At 39.2% G+C, this 16,730-nt stretch overlaps 1 protein-coding gene across 1 annotated transcript in view; it reads right to left on the bottom strand.

Moving 5' to 3' along the window:
- The window catches only part of LOC137274228 (la-related protein 1-like), a 52,761-nt gene extending 50,946 nt beyond the window's left edge, over positions 1-1,815 (bottom strand). The window contains exon 1 of the mRNA XM_067807291.1: positions 845-1,815. Coding sequence (XP_067663392.1) covers positions 845-1,166 — 322 coding nt within the window. The 5' untranslated portion in view covers positions 1,167-1,815. The remainder of the gene's footprint in view (positions 1-844) is intronic.
- Positions 1,816-16,730: the final 14,915 nt, after the last annotated feature.

Raw genomic sequence — 16,730 nt, 5'->3', positions numbered from 1 at the left:
ATATGCAACCACTTGAGAAGAATACAAACATGCAAAACCATATGTTGACGGGATCTGGAGAAATTGAAACTGTCATCTTCATCAAAGTTGTTCTGATGAAACCATGCTTATTATGAAATGTGTGGACACCTTGGCTTGAAGGAAAGAAAAACAGAAAACTCTCCTGAGTACTTGGACACAAACTTACAATATTTTCCATATGGCCATAAGTAGCTTCAAAGGTTACACATCTATGAAAACATGCATATGGTACCGGTGGTTTTGAGTCCTTTAGACAGACAGTTACTAAACAACGACAACAAAAAGGTCAAGGTATCCATAATGCACTTTCTCATAATACTGTCAAAATGTGAAGCATATAAGAAAAAATATTCAGATGAAAAGGGGGTTCATAAAGATGCAAATTTCACAGCCATACAATCTGTTTGCACAATTTGTGCAATGCATTGTCAACATGGTGAAACTGTCCTACAAATACTTTAACTTGACTCCCATTACCCCAATGAATAAAAGGCGATTGTGTCAATATGTTTTCCCATGTGACAATCACTCCACGTGGCCCACAATCATTATCAGCCAGGTAGGTCAAAGGCACCAGCTGATAACATATACCTGACTAACCTACAACCAAAATTAACCTACCACATGACAATATATGCATTCAACATTTGAAACCATACTGAAGTGAAAGTGTTGAAAGTCATGTGAAATACAATACCATTTAGCATTATTTACAGCTATCAAGAAAACGATTCGCTGAAACTAAGCCGGACACGTTTTCGCCGAAATAGAATACTTCATAATGAGCGAACGATCCATAATTCGCCTTTAAAGTAAATCTCACCTGGTTTATGTATTGGTACATGCGATGGTTTGGTCTTCCCTTTAGTCCATGGATTTGTTTTCGGGGGTGGGGCTTCCACATAATTCTTGTTGTCACCCTTTTTCGTGTTAGATTTCGAGTCCTTGCGTACACTTGGTGATGCACTAGAAGCGTCTGCCGAGGCGTTATTTTCGCTCAGCGAGTTTGAATCTGCATTTGCAGCACGTGGGGACTCCTTTGGAGTTTCATCCGAGGTGTTAATGTTCGACTTTGAGACCCCAGAAGTGTTCTGTATGGAACAATCTGTTTGATTTGTCGGAGCCGAGCTCACGGCCGTCGCCATGTTTGTTCCACCAGATGTTGATTTCCAAGTTAGGAAGGAGTGTAGACTCGGTGTCGAGTCTTGCTTAATCTCAGCTGCCACTGACAACCGACAAACCTGTCGGGCTCATGTATAATCAGGCGTAAATATCAACAATCAGTAGTTTATGATAACAATTCTCAATTTTGTGGCGAAAGAATTCAAGTTTCACAACACCAAAACACGACAGCCAGTCTCTTTGGAAAGAAACTTGTTACTATTCGACTTGACAAAACGACAATGGTTTTAAGAGATAAAAAATATCAACAAGTAATAAAATGTCCTTAATACAATATAAAATGTCTTGTCCACACACACCAAACTCCTCGGAAAAATGTTCTCTTACGTTTCGGGTGTTTTCAAAAACAGCGTATGGACGGGACACGTTGGCTTAATTTCGCCTCTCCAGTGTTTAATTTCTCCTCACTTTCAAAATCTTTAGGTGAGTCTGTTCACGTACTATTTCCCAACCGATGAATTATCAGTGAGCACTACTCGAAAGTGCAACCTGCAAGGCTAACATGGCCAGAGAAACACTAAATTCCTCCATGAGCACATGTCGCCATAAGCACAAGAAGGAACTGCGCATGCGCGACAACACGGAATTATTGTGCCTGACCTCAACAAGACTACTCAACAGAGCTGTAAGACAGTTGTATAATATTAGATCTAACGGCTCAAAAGAATACCGGCCTACTTTGTACAGTTGGACCGAGGTCTGGTGAAGGTGAATAGATACAGATAATATATAGCGCAATAAGATCAAATTGTCATCAAAAGGCCTTTAGAACTTTCAGTACCAAGGAAAGATAAAATACATAGATTAATAATTTGTTTATTAAAATTAGAATCCACGTTTCAGCATAGACTCACTTCACAGTATCAGAACCCACACCGAAGCTTCGCTACTAATTGTATGGAAAACTTTGTTCATCCACATATCCTATCCTTCCTCAGATCAAACTCATCATTTGAAAAAAGATGGTTCAGTTGACAATGCAATGGTTTTCTTTGTTTCACTCTTATTATCTTCAGATACTGATTGTACTTTTATTCTAGTATAAAACTGTGTATAAACGTATTTAAAGCTGGGTCAGTTCTAAAGAACGATTTTATATCTAAAGTATTAATGTTGTAGTCCAGTAATGTTTCGTTACTGTTTTTAAGAGTCTCCAAATCGGTGGATTTGTCATCCAAAATACCAAACGTGAAACTTAACATGATATAACATCATCATCATCATCATCATCATCATCATCATCATCATCATCATCATCATCATCAGTAGGTTGGTTTGTTGTTTAACGCCACACGCAGCAATATTCCAGCTACATGAAGGCGGTCTGTGTATAATCGAATTTCGATCCCGTGATCAGCAGCATGAGGATCGATCTACACATACGATGACATGTGTCAATCAAGTTAGAGAGCCTGACGTCCCGATCCCTTTAATCGCCTCTTACGACATGCATGGGTTACTGAAGATCAGTTCTTGGAGAGGGTTAAGCAGGTGGAAGAGAAGATCCTGCCATTCAACATGAATAAATCCATCTTACATTTTGTAAAATGTCCTGACTTGCACACTGGTTATGAAAAATGAGTGAGTTCTGCTGCAGCAGCAGCAACAGCAGCAGATGATGATGATGATGAAGATGATGATGATGATGTTGATGATGACCATAAGTCGAGTCGTGTGTATCAGAACAATTCCCGAAAAGAAAAGCGGAATAAAATTACGCCCCGCACAGCTCCAAACGAAATCTTCTGCGATGGATTATCTCCCTTTATCTGATTTATCCTCTAGCGCAAAACACGAATTCTTTTTAAACTTCGTAAGGACATGTCATGTCACATGGGTAATCACGTGGCGATAGGCCAAAATAACGGTAGCATGGCACATACGAGATATAACAACCATCTCTATTAGTCACAAGGTCTCATATACATATTTATCTAAAGTGTTGAAAATAGACCATCTAGGCTGATAACTTTATACAAGGAGACTCTAACAGAATTCTAAAAATATACCTTTACCCACCAACATCTAGTTAAACACTTTCTCGCTTAGCTTGTAGTATCATCTAATAATGTTCACAGATTATATGTATTTTCATAACATTGATTACAAATGGAGTCCCGACAGAATAATTTTTCATCATGCTAACAAAGCCATCCCACGAAGTCGACCTACATTGCTGACAGGTTGTTTTCCGGATACGGAAAATAATTCAAATAATAGCTCAGTGTACCCGTACTATCCCTGCGGGCCTTGCATCATGATGCATCGACTTGACTGCAATGATCACCTGCTTGTGTGTTCTCGCGAACAAATATATTTGATGTGTTGTTATGAGAGAACTCGACATCGTTCCTAGATGAGTAATAAGCAGGTATGCTTCAACATTGAATTAACATGAGTGCAGATGACATTACCTCGTTTGTTTCTGAATTTTTAAGAATGTTAAGAATGGTTTGGGGATGATTGATTGATTGAAAACTACCGTTGACAAAATGTTGATGCATTAGGGACTTACTGTGTCTTTTTATTATGCCTTTCAAAAGACAAAGGAACGTGAACGACACACTAAGGTAACATTTGTGAAGCACGCCATTGCTGTTCAAGCTGATTTCACAAAACATACGTGCACCAAGGATTTGTTTGAAACTACATTTGAAAACGAGGAATTATCTAACACGGAAGTACATATACAAGGCGAACGTTTTGTACAATATTTCCTTGAATATTCTTTTCTGGTGTAAATGCATTAAAGTCATTTGGCCCTTGAAAATGAAAATAATGTCCGTATTGTCTAGAGTGGGATCAAATATATTCTGCACACAGCATCTGCTATATGGATGGGTGCACTACACTGTGTAACGTATGCGTCCCTGTTTATTGTCATGCTCTTCCATGGCGTATGAACTGTCAGTCTTTGGTATAGTGACTGAATAAATGTGTGGGTAATATGACCGGTGTTGTGTAACTCATACAGATCTGTGACATTCATGTGGAAAGACAAGGCAGCGTCTACTGCTGCTGCATACTACTACTACTACTACTACTACTACTACTACTACTACTACTACTACTACTACTACTAGCGGCCACTTCTACCAATTCTGCAGCGGTCACTTCTACCGGTGATACTAATTCTGCAGCGGCCACATCTACTGCTCATGTTACTTCTGCAGCGGTCACTTCAACCGCTGATACTAATTCTGCAGCGGTCACTTCTACCTCTGATACTAATTCTGCAGCGGTGATTTCTACCGTTAATACTCATTCTGCAACGGTCACTTCTCCCTCTGGTACTACTTCTGCAGCAGCCACTTCTCCCTCTGATACTACTTCTGCAGCAGCCACTTCTACCTCTGATACTAATTCTGCAGCGGCCACTACTACTGATACTATTACTAGCATATACTGTCAACACCGCCAGGGCAACTAGTGCTACTGTTGCTACTACTACTTCTGCCATACAACTACAGCTACTGCTACTACTACCTCTTCTATAACAACAACTACTACTACTGCTGCTGCTGCTGCTGCTGCTACTACTGCTGCTGCTACTACTACTAGTTCTGATGATACTACTGCTATTACTACTGCCTCTACTATAGCAACAACCACTATTACTACTGCCGCTGCCGCTGCCGCTGCCACTACTACTACTGCTCCTCCTCCTCCTCCTCCTCCTCCTCCTCCTACTACTACTACTACTACTACTACTACTACTACTACTACTACAAAGCGGGTATCCCGAATCAACAAATCACTGAAATAATTAACGAACAGACTATATTACAATACATTGCTCGTGTGCCTGCGCGTATCTATGTAACGTCAGCATGCCATACCTCGGAGTGTCATCCCGTCAGCATGCCATACATCGGAGCGTCGTCCCAGCAATCGAAGAGTGCCAATAGAGACAATGCAGATGTATCGAATTTTCTGCTTGCATATTTCCGTAACAATGACATACTGAAACAGCGACATGTTCACGGCTGTATAAAGGGACTATTTAGAGAATAACCAACGACTTTCTATGAATACTTGTATATCACCATCGTGCATGAGTGATTGTACTTAACACTCTAACCATTATGGATGGGGCAGGGTAGTCTAGTGGTAAAAACGCTCACTAGTTACCTCGAAACTCAGATCAGATTCTCCATGACGTGCAGCCCATTTCATTTGTTCCCAATTTGCTTTCTGTTAAACCCAGCTAACACAAAAATGTTTTAAAAACATCCCAAAAACATTTCATGCTCCAGAGACACGTTTTTATAATGTTTCATTCACGTGATTTTGTATGGTTCCAGAAATGTTTTAGAAACATTCTCGATAACGCTTAACTATAAGGTTTTTGAAATGTTTTCCTGAAATGTTTCTGAAATGTTGTAAAAAATGTTTTATTCGCGTGATTTTGTATGTAGGTAGGATAACTGTATATGGATGACAACTTCTTTAATACATTTTACACTTTGAAAACGATACAAGAACCTGTATCGAAACGCCGTGTTCCAGTATTAAAGAAGTTGTCATCCATATACAGTTATCCTATTTACTCCCAACTTCTAAAATATGCCTCTCAAGCAAGTGATTTTGTATGGTTCCAGAATTTTGTTAGAAACATTTTCGAAAACGTTTAACTATAAGGTATATTAAAGGCATGATCGCATTTTCGAAATATAATTGTATATTTGGAGCACAAATACCTAGTTTAGGTTCCCATTGATGGAATAATATTGTTGGTTATGATGTATGACAGAATTCCAGAAAGGCGGTGTGCAATTATGCCTTTAAAAGCAAATAGTTTGTTTTTTTTTAAAATGTTTGTAAATGAATATAAAAGAAACCTATTCAGTGTAGAATATGATGGCATCTTCACTCTGCTTCATTTGTACCAGTTCCACAGAATAGCACTTAAAAAAAGGAAAGAAGATGTTTCTAACGATAAACTACGTTTCAACATTTATTTCACTTAACATAAAGGATTTTTTATTCTTTTAAATAAACGGGATTCATTTAAAACCATCTTTTCCACTATTCCCCAAAAGTTTCAGTTTACACAATTAAGTGCATAAATATACTTTTGAGATAAATCACTTGCCCCAACCAGATTCAGTGAAACCAGAGTTGCAATATACAATACCCCATTTCCAGTCAACATTCACCCTCCACGTGCCGCAATACAAACACAATGTAACCAATGCAATGATACACACACTGTTGACATTTATTAATTATAACTTTTTATAAAGTCTTTTTGGGGCGGTGGGGTAGCCTAGTGGTTAAAGCGTTCGCTCGTCACGCCGAAGACCCGGGTTCGATTCCCCACATGGGTACAATGTGTGAAGCCCATTTTCTGGTGTCCCCCGCCGTGATATTGCTGGAATATTGCTAAAAGCGGCGTAAAACTAAACTCACTCACTCACTCACTATAAAGTCTTTTTCTGCACATATTGTCCTTGTTGGGCACTGCTAGGGTCAATAATGTTCATATCCAAACTCACGAATGCCTCAGAAACATAAAACAAGGAACTTTGGGTGCTTTCTCCTTCTCTGTCCATCCTCAGGAAGTCGGCCATCTCGTCATGGCATTGGTATATTCAGCGTCTCTTCCTCTCACCAACCTCCATATGGGAAACAGCCATCTGGGCGAAGGGCGTGCTTGGGGAGCAGCATTGCCCAGTGGGCGGTGACCCTTGCTGTCTGTAGCAGTCACAACAGCTTTGTCTAGTTAGAATGGAGGGGTCATTTAGTGGGAGGCCCTTCTCACACACATTTCCAAACTGTTTTAAGTCCATTTTTCAACCATGGCGCCGAATCTCCATACTTCGTCCTCGCTCTATTCCTTAACTGCATAATCACTTTGTGCATATTTTCCATTCTTTTGATGAGACCAGTCAGTCTTAGTCTCGCTTGTTCTCCATATGCCACAGTGATATTGTTCCTCCTCAGCGTAAGGTAGAAGCTAGAATCCATGAAATTTAACTCTTTATCCTGTCAGGAACAGTCAGTCAGTCTCCTTTGTTTTCCATATCACACAGTGATATTGTTCCTCCTCAGAGAAGAGTAGAATCCATGGGATTTAACTCTTTATCCTGCCGACGACGCAAAAGATGACCAAGTGGGATGGGTTGAAAACATAACACACAAGAGTGTATCCAGATCATTTTGTATGCAGTAACGTCTGTGTGATGAAGCACATGGGACAGCCTCCCAGGTTTGCTTCTATCTCCCACTGATCTCACACCCACTCTTTCTTTGTCTTAAACTCTCACGCTCCCCCCATCTCATATCAGTAGATGTTTCACTCTGGACCAATCCTGAGGCGACTCTTGTCATAAGACGACAAATATTTATAATTTTATCCCCATATACCCGCCCATGTGTCTTACTTAAGTATATAAGGACAGATAAACCTTAATCTTTCTGTCATTAAAGATTTAATACTTTTTTCAGGATGGCAACATTTATTTTTGCTGTGTTTATTTTAATTTTATGCTAAAAGTTCTCACATCCACAAAATATTACAAAACCATGAAGTGTCCTTAATATTACGCACCTAACTGTAAAAAAATCTGTTGCACATTTAGTGAAGAAAGCATATTTCAAGAAGGAATACAAAGTAACTAATAACAAAAAATTAAGAAAATGCTTGTCGAACTTTAGACATCTATCAAACGTTAGATCAACTTATAGGCTTAGACGTTGAAATGGGCACATTGAATTAACGTCTACAAGACGTTGTCATGCGTCTACACCAGATTTATACCTCATCCAGACGTCTAATTAACGTCCTGTGCATGCTGGGCTGGGACTGTATACTGAAATAACTTGTGGGTCTATGGATATGACGTCAAGTGTCATTTCAATGACGTTGTGAAATAGGTTCACCCATGTTGTAGCATGACATTTTTAATAACATTTTGGAAACATTTCAGAAGCATGTTCGGCATTTTTGAGAGATTTAGACATTATTGCTCTGATCAGGCATATGTGTCCACAATGTTTTTAACACGTGATGACAATATTTCTTTATACGTGTTCTTGCACAACATTTCTGCAACGTAATCAAACATTTCAATGACATGTTGTGAAATAGTTCCGCTCATGTTATTGCATGATGTATTTGGAAAACATTTGGAAAACATTTTAAAAATATTTCTAGTATACATGTAAAAAATATTTCTAGTATATTAGACAGTATTTGTATGATATCTCTTTGATGTGTCTACAATGTTTTTAAAACGTGATTACTATATTTCATCAAACATGTTCGTGCACAACATTTCTGCAACGTTTTGAAAACATTTCAATGGCATGTTATGGAATAGTTTCAACCATGTTACAGCATGACGTTTTTTAAAAAAAAACATCCTGAAAACATTTCAATAACTTTATGACTTGTTGTGAAAATATTTTTTGAAAAACCTTTTGAAACCATATGAAAATGTTTCGAAAATGTTTCGCGTTAGCTAGTAAAGCGGCGTGACACCATGTGTTAGAGGTCGTGCATCGCTGTGCCACGTGTCGCCACATTCATGTGTGTAATGTATTTCCTGCATTTGTAACGTACACAGTTGTGTATCTGGCTTCTGTTTCTGTATGATCCATTGATTGTACAATATAGATAGCAGTCTACATATCACTGCTTTAATTGTCAATAGTCATCACCATCATAATTGTCATCGTCGTCACCACCACCACCACCACCACCACCATCATCATCATTGCCATAACATCGACATTACAGGTTCAAAGGTAAATGTGAGATGCATTTGCAGGCTATTTTCACTCCAAAAACATTCCCGTCAGTGCAGATTACTGGTGTTTTAGCCTTTCGGAAGTTATTTGCAATATGCACTTTACAGGATTGATATAGTGATCCCATTTTAATATAATCTTTTAATTTGATAACCCCACATCAAGCAGTCTTTCTCTTTAAACACATATGCGTACTATTATTATTCAGACTGAAGAATTTCATGGAAGGTCTCAAATACCTTAATTCAAGCAAACAAACAAATGGTGATGATATAATGTGCGTTTGGTAAAAAAGACGTCACAAAACACCACAATGTTATAAAGGGTCTATATACGCCCGGAACACACCGGGCACAAGGACTATATACGTAACGGACATTTATCATTGCTCGAAAACATGAGCGCTACTGCGCTAACGTCAAATATGCAGTGCCATCACTTTTGCATATCGCTGTGAGATCTCGTTTATTCCGCCATCGATGTCAGATGTGTGACTGAGAAATGTATATTCACCTTTGTTATCTCCCTACCTATTGACGGTAGGTACTCGTCACGCCGCTGACCCAGTTAAATTCACAATCGTGTATACATGTACATTTAATGTTGTTTTTATGGTTGTTGTTTAAGTTTCTCTGCGTCAGTGTATCTTCAAGGAATATCGTATGTGAATCCTATACAATGTTTTGTTGGCATTGTGCGATGATATATTGAAGCAGTCGTAAAATTCTTTATGGACCTTCCGTATCTGTTGAACCTTTTGTGTTGAGAGAGTGGTTTTTTTTCCTATGCTGTACTCAGCAATGGGCCAGCTATGTTGCTGCGGTGTGTAAATAACGGAATCTGGACCGGACAATCAGTCCACAGATCAACAGCATCCTGTCGGCAAAGCGAGACATGCCATATTACATGTTGTGACTCCTTCGAGACACTATTTTCGAAATGTGCGTCTGTTCACCAGGAGTGAACAGGTACTCGGTAATGTGAGGTGTTAACTGTTAACATTCCAGAGCCTCACAAGCACCATGGGGTATTGTCTCCCTACTGCAATCGTGTACAGTAACCTAGGTAATGCGTTTTGAGAATATATCACCCGACCCCGTTAGTCGCCTCCTACGACAAGCAAAGGTTACTGAAGATCAATTATAACTCGAATCTTTACGGGTCCGTTTGTACTGAACCACAGTTAAAATGACCCCGAGGAAATCAAAGCTTGCTTTATTTAGAAATTTAACATTTTAGTATTTAACAAAGGTTGTAAGGAAAATGTGGTTACTGACAAGATATTCCACTTTCACAAAGTTTTTCCTTTATAGGTGCAAATTCAATGTAGAACCCCTTTTTACACTGTTTGAAAAATAAGTTTTAAAGAGATATACTCGAGAGAGAAATAGCATTTCAAAATAGTAATCAACTCCAGTTTGATAAAAATTGAATACTTTATCACAAGCTTTTTGAGAGCGAAGCAGCCGGGGCTAAATTCCTGAATAACCAGTGTATTTACTTTTCTTGCAAGGGATCAGTTAACAGCATAACAAATGAAGATCAATGTAATGTAACATTAAGTTATATGGAGTCCGTTCACACCGTATGTAACCTGGGCATGGACCTCTAAATTTAGAATTACAAAATGAGAGGAAGAAAAAAAAGTTACATTGCAAGCGTCTATCCACTTCACGGGATACCGGGTTAGAATATGACCCCAGATACCTGTGCATATCATAAGAGAGATTAGAACGATAAAGTTAAGTGACTTGTTTGATTTGCATGACACCTTATACATTGCTCATGATATCAGCCACACGGTTGTCTGCTCTGACCCTGATATTAACCTCAGTTCTGCACCCTGCACACCACGCCTAGGTCCAACCTAATGTAACTAAACTACTTGTGAAAGTGACGTCAAACTAAATGTATCCAGCTGACACTATACACACAGGCTAGCACATAAAACAGCACTCTTTTTATATATAAAAATGATTTATAGTGTAGACTCACTGACAAACGGGAAAATGTCAACTCAGAATAATTCCATTATACAGGATCACGCACACGATCATTTACATAATTACTTAATGGTGTCACGCACAATATGCATGTACGTGTGCGTATATACGCACACACAGTATGCATCACGCGCACGTGTGTGTGTTCAAATAGATGGTAAAAACAGATTCAATTTCACTCCCAAACGTTTCATTAATATCTCGTGCAAGTAAATGTATACAGATCTCGGATGTTTGGGTTTTTTTGTGTACAAAAGGGTCCACAGGTATACAGGTAGACAGATTTATAGAGAGCACTTCCTGCAGAAATAATAGTTCATAATAGACATATCGCGACAGCGCATCTGCTTGTAGAAAAAATGTCGCCATATGTAACCCTGTGACCATTGCTGAAGCGTTCACTGGCAGTCCAGCGTTACATAATGCATGGGTGTAACAGCCTGGCTGCAACTTGCATCATATCATCGATTGTGGTTGTTTAGATACATAGATGAATATGAGCCTGAAAGGTTGTTAAGGATCACCACCTTGAAAGATAATAACGTCAAATTGTGTTCTGACGTTCTGACGAAATAGCCATAGACAACATTGCGTAAAGATATGTTAACGTACAAATGTCCGTGCCACACAATGCCATTATGAGTCTCTCACCAAAACTGCGGGGTGGTTACAGAAGGAAGATTGTTTTGCTCTCCAGTAAGCGCTCTGTCTAAGTTCCTAGCTGTGCTGTAAGGACGGAGTTACTGGAGGGCACTGGCTCCCTATATGGCTGGTATTGCTGAGGACTGAATAAGGAGACTCTGTAAGGCGAAACTGGTACGCCATTTGCGTTTTGAGTGGCTGACATGAATTCTTACTACTGCAATCAGGCGAAACCTGTCTACTCACTCTGGTGGAGCGCTGTCGACCATCGGCACTATGCTGAATATCTGATCTAAACGTCTAGTGTCGGTTCTATATGTCATCATCACACTTCACTTTGGCTAACGCAAAATACGTTTACAACATAACGCAGCGGTGTTTAATTTGTCGGTGGTCAAACGACGTCTTTGACGTTGAGGTTGAATAGGTGCATTTAGTTGATGAAGCAAAGTCCTCACCAGTAAACGCCGTGCTCTCTGATAATGACTGATGATGTAAAACGGTACGCCCATACCTCAAACCTACCTGTTTTTGTTCGTCATGAAACTGAGGTAGAATAGACGATACCAAATCACTGTGTATTTTGTCAATGAATATCTGATCTCATCCAAAACGTGATTATCAGCAACACATATGAACATGGCACATTGATGCAATAGGGGCACTGTATCGGTAGTATAAAGGTGTAAACACACGCACTCTCTTTAGTGTGACATTGAATAATATAGCAGCAATTCGTACTTGTTTACCTGGGTTATCCAGCGCAGGTGAAATACGCACTATGGGTGATTGAAGATGTCGCCTTGAAGTTCCACATTTCAAAACATTCGGTACAATGTCATGTTATGTTTCTAAGGATATACAAATAGTAAAACTGAATCCACCTAACCCTAGTTTCAATATATGTTTTGGGTACGTGTGGCGTCGTGCGGATAACAGAAACCTACGACCATATATGTTCGCATACTATCATGTTTTTGTCTTGGTTCACCGGCACCATGAGTAGCGTCTTAGACCTGCAGTGGGCTTTGTATCCTGATTACTTGACTGTGTGATTGCATTTCGTCTGGGATTGATTTGTATGTCATTACTCTAGTTCCGAGTAGAGATATTGCATGAACCACCCAAAACAGTATTTTCTCATTTTGTAAAAAAAAATTGTTCAAAGCCGTCATTGATTATCCAATATATGAGAAGGCTTCCATTTTGTAAATAAGAAATAACTCATGAGAAAGAAGATACAATACGTCTGGATTCATGAATCTTACATGTCGTACTTCCAGGTGGATGACTGTGCTTCAAAGGTGTCCTTCTTTATACTGGAGACTGCTTTGTGATATGCTTGACACTAGTCTGTCTGTGAGGTCTTGGACTCTCGGGCTTCATATGATGATTGGTTTGGTTTGTTATCCCGTTTGGTATGGTTGGCATGTTCCCAGTCAGTCAAGATACTGGAGTGAGTTGGGTTTTACGGCGCTTTTATCAATAGTCAGCAATATCACGGCGGAGGGACACAAAAATGGGCTTTCATAGTACCCTTGTGGGGAATCGAACACCGGTCCTTGAACGACGTCACGAGCGGGGGCTTTAATCATTTGGCTACATTGGTCTGTTAGATGTGTCGTGTCATGCTTGATGTTCGTTGATTACGGTCCATATGCCATACTAAATGTCATGTGCATTTAGAAAAAATATTTTCAACTGCCTGGTACATGTCATGCTTGGCATAACATTGCATACTACATGGTTCATTTGGTCCGAATGGCGAGATAATGGTTGTCATGCTGTTGTTATTGTTGTTTTATGTTTCTTGCAAAAGCTAACAGATATCCCAACATCCCAGCTATGTGAAAGCCTCTGTAAGTTTTCAACCTAACAACCATACCCGCCTCCAACAAGAAGGATAATAAAATATGGTTCTTATCCAGATATTCAAGGGTGAGTCATGGCTGGTCTAATAGGCTCAGTATTTGATATTCATTGGCCTGGTATGCTTGATACAAGATGGTGCACTATGTGTCATATCTCAGGGTCTGCAGAGTCTCATGCTTGATATCATATGGTCAACAATGTGTCATGCTTGATAGTGGATGGTCAAAGAGTCATGCATGACAGTGATGGTCAATAATGTGTCATGCTTGATAGTGATGGTCAATAAGTGTCATGCTTGATAGTGGATGGTCAACAATGTCATGCTTGAAACTAGGTAGTGTATGGGGCTCATGCTTTATCCTGACTGGTTTTCTGTATTAAATGTACATATATTTGCGAAGACATTTTTCACATTATTGGATGCTTCAACATTTGAGAAAAAATAAAAGCATTAAACTACATCTAAGTGCTGTAAGGAGATCTTTCCTGGTCATACCCATGAAGATATTGGTTAGAACATGTTTGTCGTAACAGGCAACTAATGGAATTGGTCAGACTTGCTGACACATCACACAACTCTTGCAGCCAGAATAATTCATGATGGCAAATAAACAACAAACAGGGGCAGGTTGCTAAAAATGTTTTATTCTGACATACAAATCCTTCCACACAACACACTACACATATTACATACTGCCATTGTAAAGTAGCATCAGTCACACAAATATACACAGATTCACCACAAATACCTGTGGTATATCTCCTCTCTCATCATTAAGAACAGCAATAACAGTTTTTGGTTTTGAGGTTGTCAGTTCATCACATGACCTGCTTTCAGTAGACTCAATATATAAGGCAGTAATCATGCTGTCATATCTTCACAATAAAAGTCAGCAAGAATGATTAATCATCTGTTTATTGAGCCACATCAGCTGTTGTAGCAAATACGTCTCACAAGCATTATCAACTCAATAGCCTGAATAACAACTATCACTAAAACACCATGGCCTGGAGAGAGTTGCAAAATCTACTGGGTGACATGGGCTCCTTTCTAGAAGTAACCCTTACTAAGGTTAACCTTTACTCCAATTCTTTAACATTGCCCTAAATTTACTTTAGTGACTTACGATCACCTTAGTGCTTTGTGAAAGGAGGCCCAGGACAATATGGCACACTTGACATTTGACAGAGGTTAGACAGATTATAGTTTTACACCGCTTTTGGCAATATCACTCCTTGGGGACACCATAAATGGGTTTCACATACTGTACCCGTGTGGGGAATCGAACTCGGGTCTTTGATATGATGAGTGGATGTGTTAACCACTAGGCTACTGCATCGCCAGTCATGCACTACAAACCAACAAGGGATACAGTTGCATTATCAACTAACACACAGAGCTGTTGATCCACTGAATGACAAGAAATACAATTTTCACACTCAGGAAACATTTTACTGTTGTGCATGTCCATATTCAGAAAGGTCAATTGTCTGATCTACGATCTTTACTTGTGTCTACCCACAGTCTTATTGAGAAAAACACTTCCGTTTGTGAGGCGCTATTCCTGAAGTAAAACATCCCTTGACAATCTACCTTGGGGACTGAGTGAGTGGGTTTTGTTTTATGCCACTTTTTTGTTCCAGAAATATCAGCATGTGAGACACCCTAAATGGGCTTCACACACTGTACCCATGTGGGGAGTTGAATGTAGGTCTTCAGTGAGACAAGCGAATGCTTTAACCACTAGGCTACCCTATCGCTACTCTTCATGGTAGAACTACAACAAAACAAGAAGACATGGTCATCAGTATGCCCGGCTACAGTGTTCTGTTCCTATTTGGTTTCTGTATTTCAACTCCAATAAGACAAGCATGTCTAGAAATACACACCACATTCAGTTTCCCTATCTACAATGGTTGCTGAAAAAATCTCTCCACATTGGGGATAACATGCAAGAAACCAATACAAGGGCCAGATCTCTGCAACAAATGGTAACAGTCTCTGTTTTTGAACTCCATCAAGGTATTCATTGGCTGAAACCACATACCAAATTTGGTCGTCATATCTATAACACTTTCTAAAAAATGTGTTCCTATTGAGGATACTGTGCACCAAGTCAGATAATGCAAGGCCAGTACTGCAACTACATCAAAGCATTAATTTCTGAAACCATATACCACATTTGGTTTCGCTGTCTATAGCGTTTTTCAAAAGAAAACCTGTCCTCTTCATCTCTTGGCGGACAGAGGTCAAACCCAGATCCTTCTCCCACTTTGTGGTGGGGGATAACATCAAAGATTTTCATACTGGTCCCCTTTCTGCAATGCAATGATAGAGCTACAGCTATCTAAAGTCCATGTCCCCTTGTCCATGTGCCTAAGTTCAGGCAGTCATAACACCAAGATCTGAATTTTGGTACTGGTTGAATAAAAAGCCAGCTTTCTTGCATACTATTATTAAGTCCTGAGAACCAAAACAAATTTCCACTTCAACCTATCATGGTGATTTAATAATGTCTTTCAACTTCCGTTGCCAGCTGTTTTTGAGATCACTAAGACATAATATGATCACATCGTCAACACATAAATACTCAGGTGGAGAACTGAATACAAAATAGACTGTTGAGGTGAGCAGGTTTGTTTCACAAGTGTTGGTTATATGCATTCAAACACACTCTAAAAAAACAACCTTCTGATTATCACAGATAATAACTTCTGCTACCATTCTACATGTTCCACGGCAGCTATGAACATGACCAGAACATTAACCAGGGATGAAACCACATGGCACCACAACTAGACATGCATACATTAGTATATACAAATATGGCTAAAATTCCACATGATAAATTAATATTCCATGCATGAGAAAATATGTGCAATTAAAGCACATTAAAATTTTGATTACCTTGTTAGTACTATGAAGCATGTCGAAATTGTTAGAAAGAAATACAACCCAAACTTAAGCCTGATTATTGGAAGCACATGTTCAACAATCTTATTAGGAATGAGTCAGTTATACATCTATACATTCACTTGGATGAAAAGCAGGAAAAGACAATGTTCATGAAACCCAATCCATGGATTGTGATCAGCATAGATATATAAAGAGACCAAATCTGGGCTTGGAACCTATGTCATTGGTTGCTGAGGGATGAGTCTTAGCACTGAATTATGACATCTGAGAAGTTTGGGCCACCTTTGACTAAGAGTGAGCCAATCAGAGTCAATACTGATATTTCAGTCGATTCATGA

Source organism: Haliotis asinina, chromosome 2 (assembly GCF_037392515.1).
Source record: "Haliotis asinina isolate JCU_RB_2024 chromosome 2, JCU_Hal_asi_v2, whole genome shotgun sequence".
Classification (NCBI taxonomy): domain Eukaryota; kingdom Metazoa; phylum Mollusca; class Gastropoda; order Lepetellida; family Haliotidae; genus Haliotis; species Haliotis asinina.
This window is presented reverse-complemented; position numbering and strand designations above follow the sequence as displayed.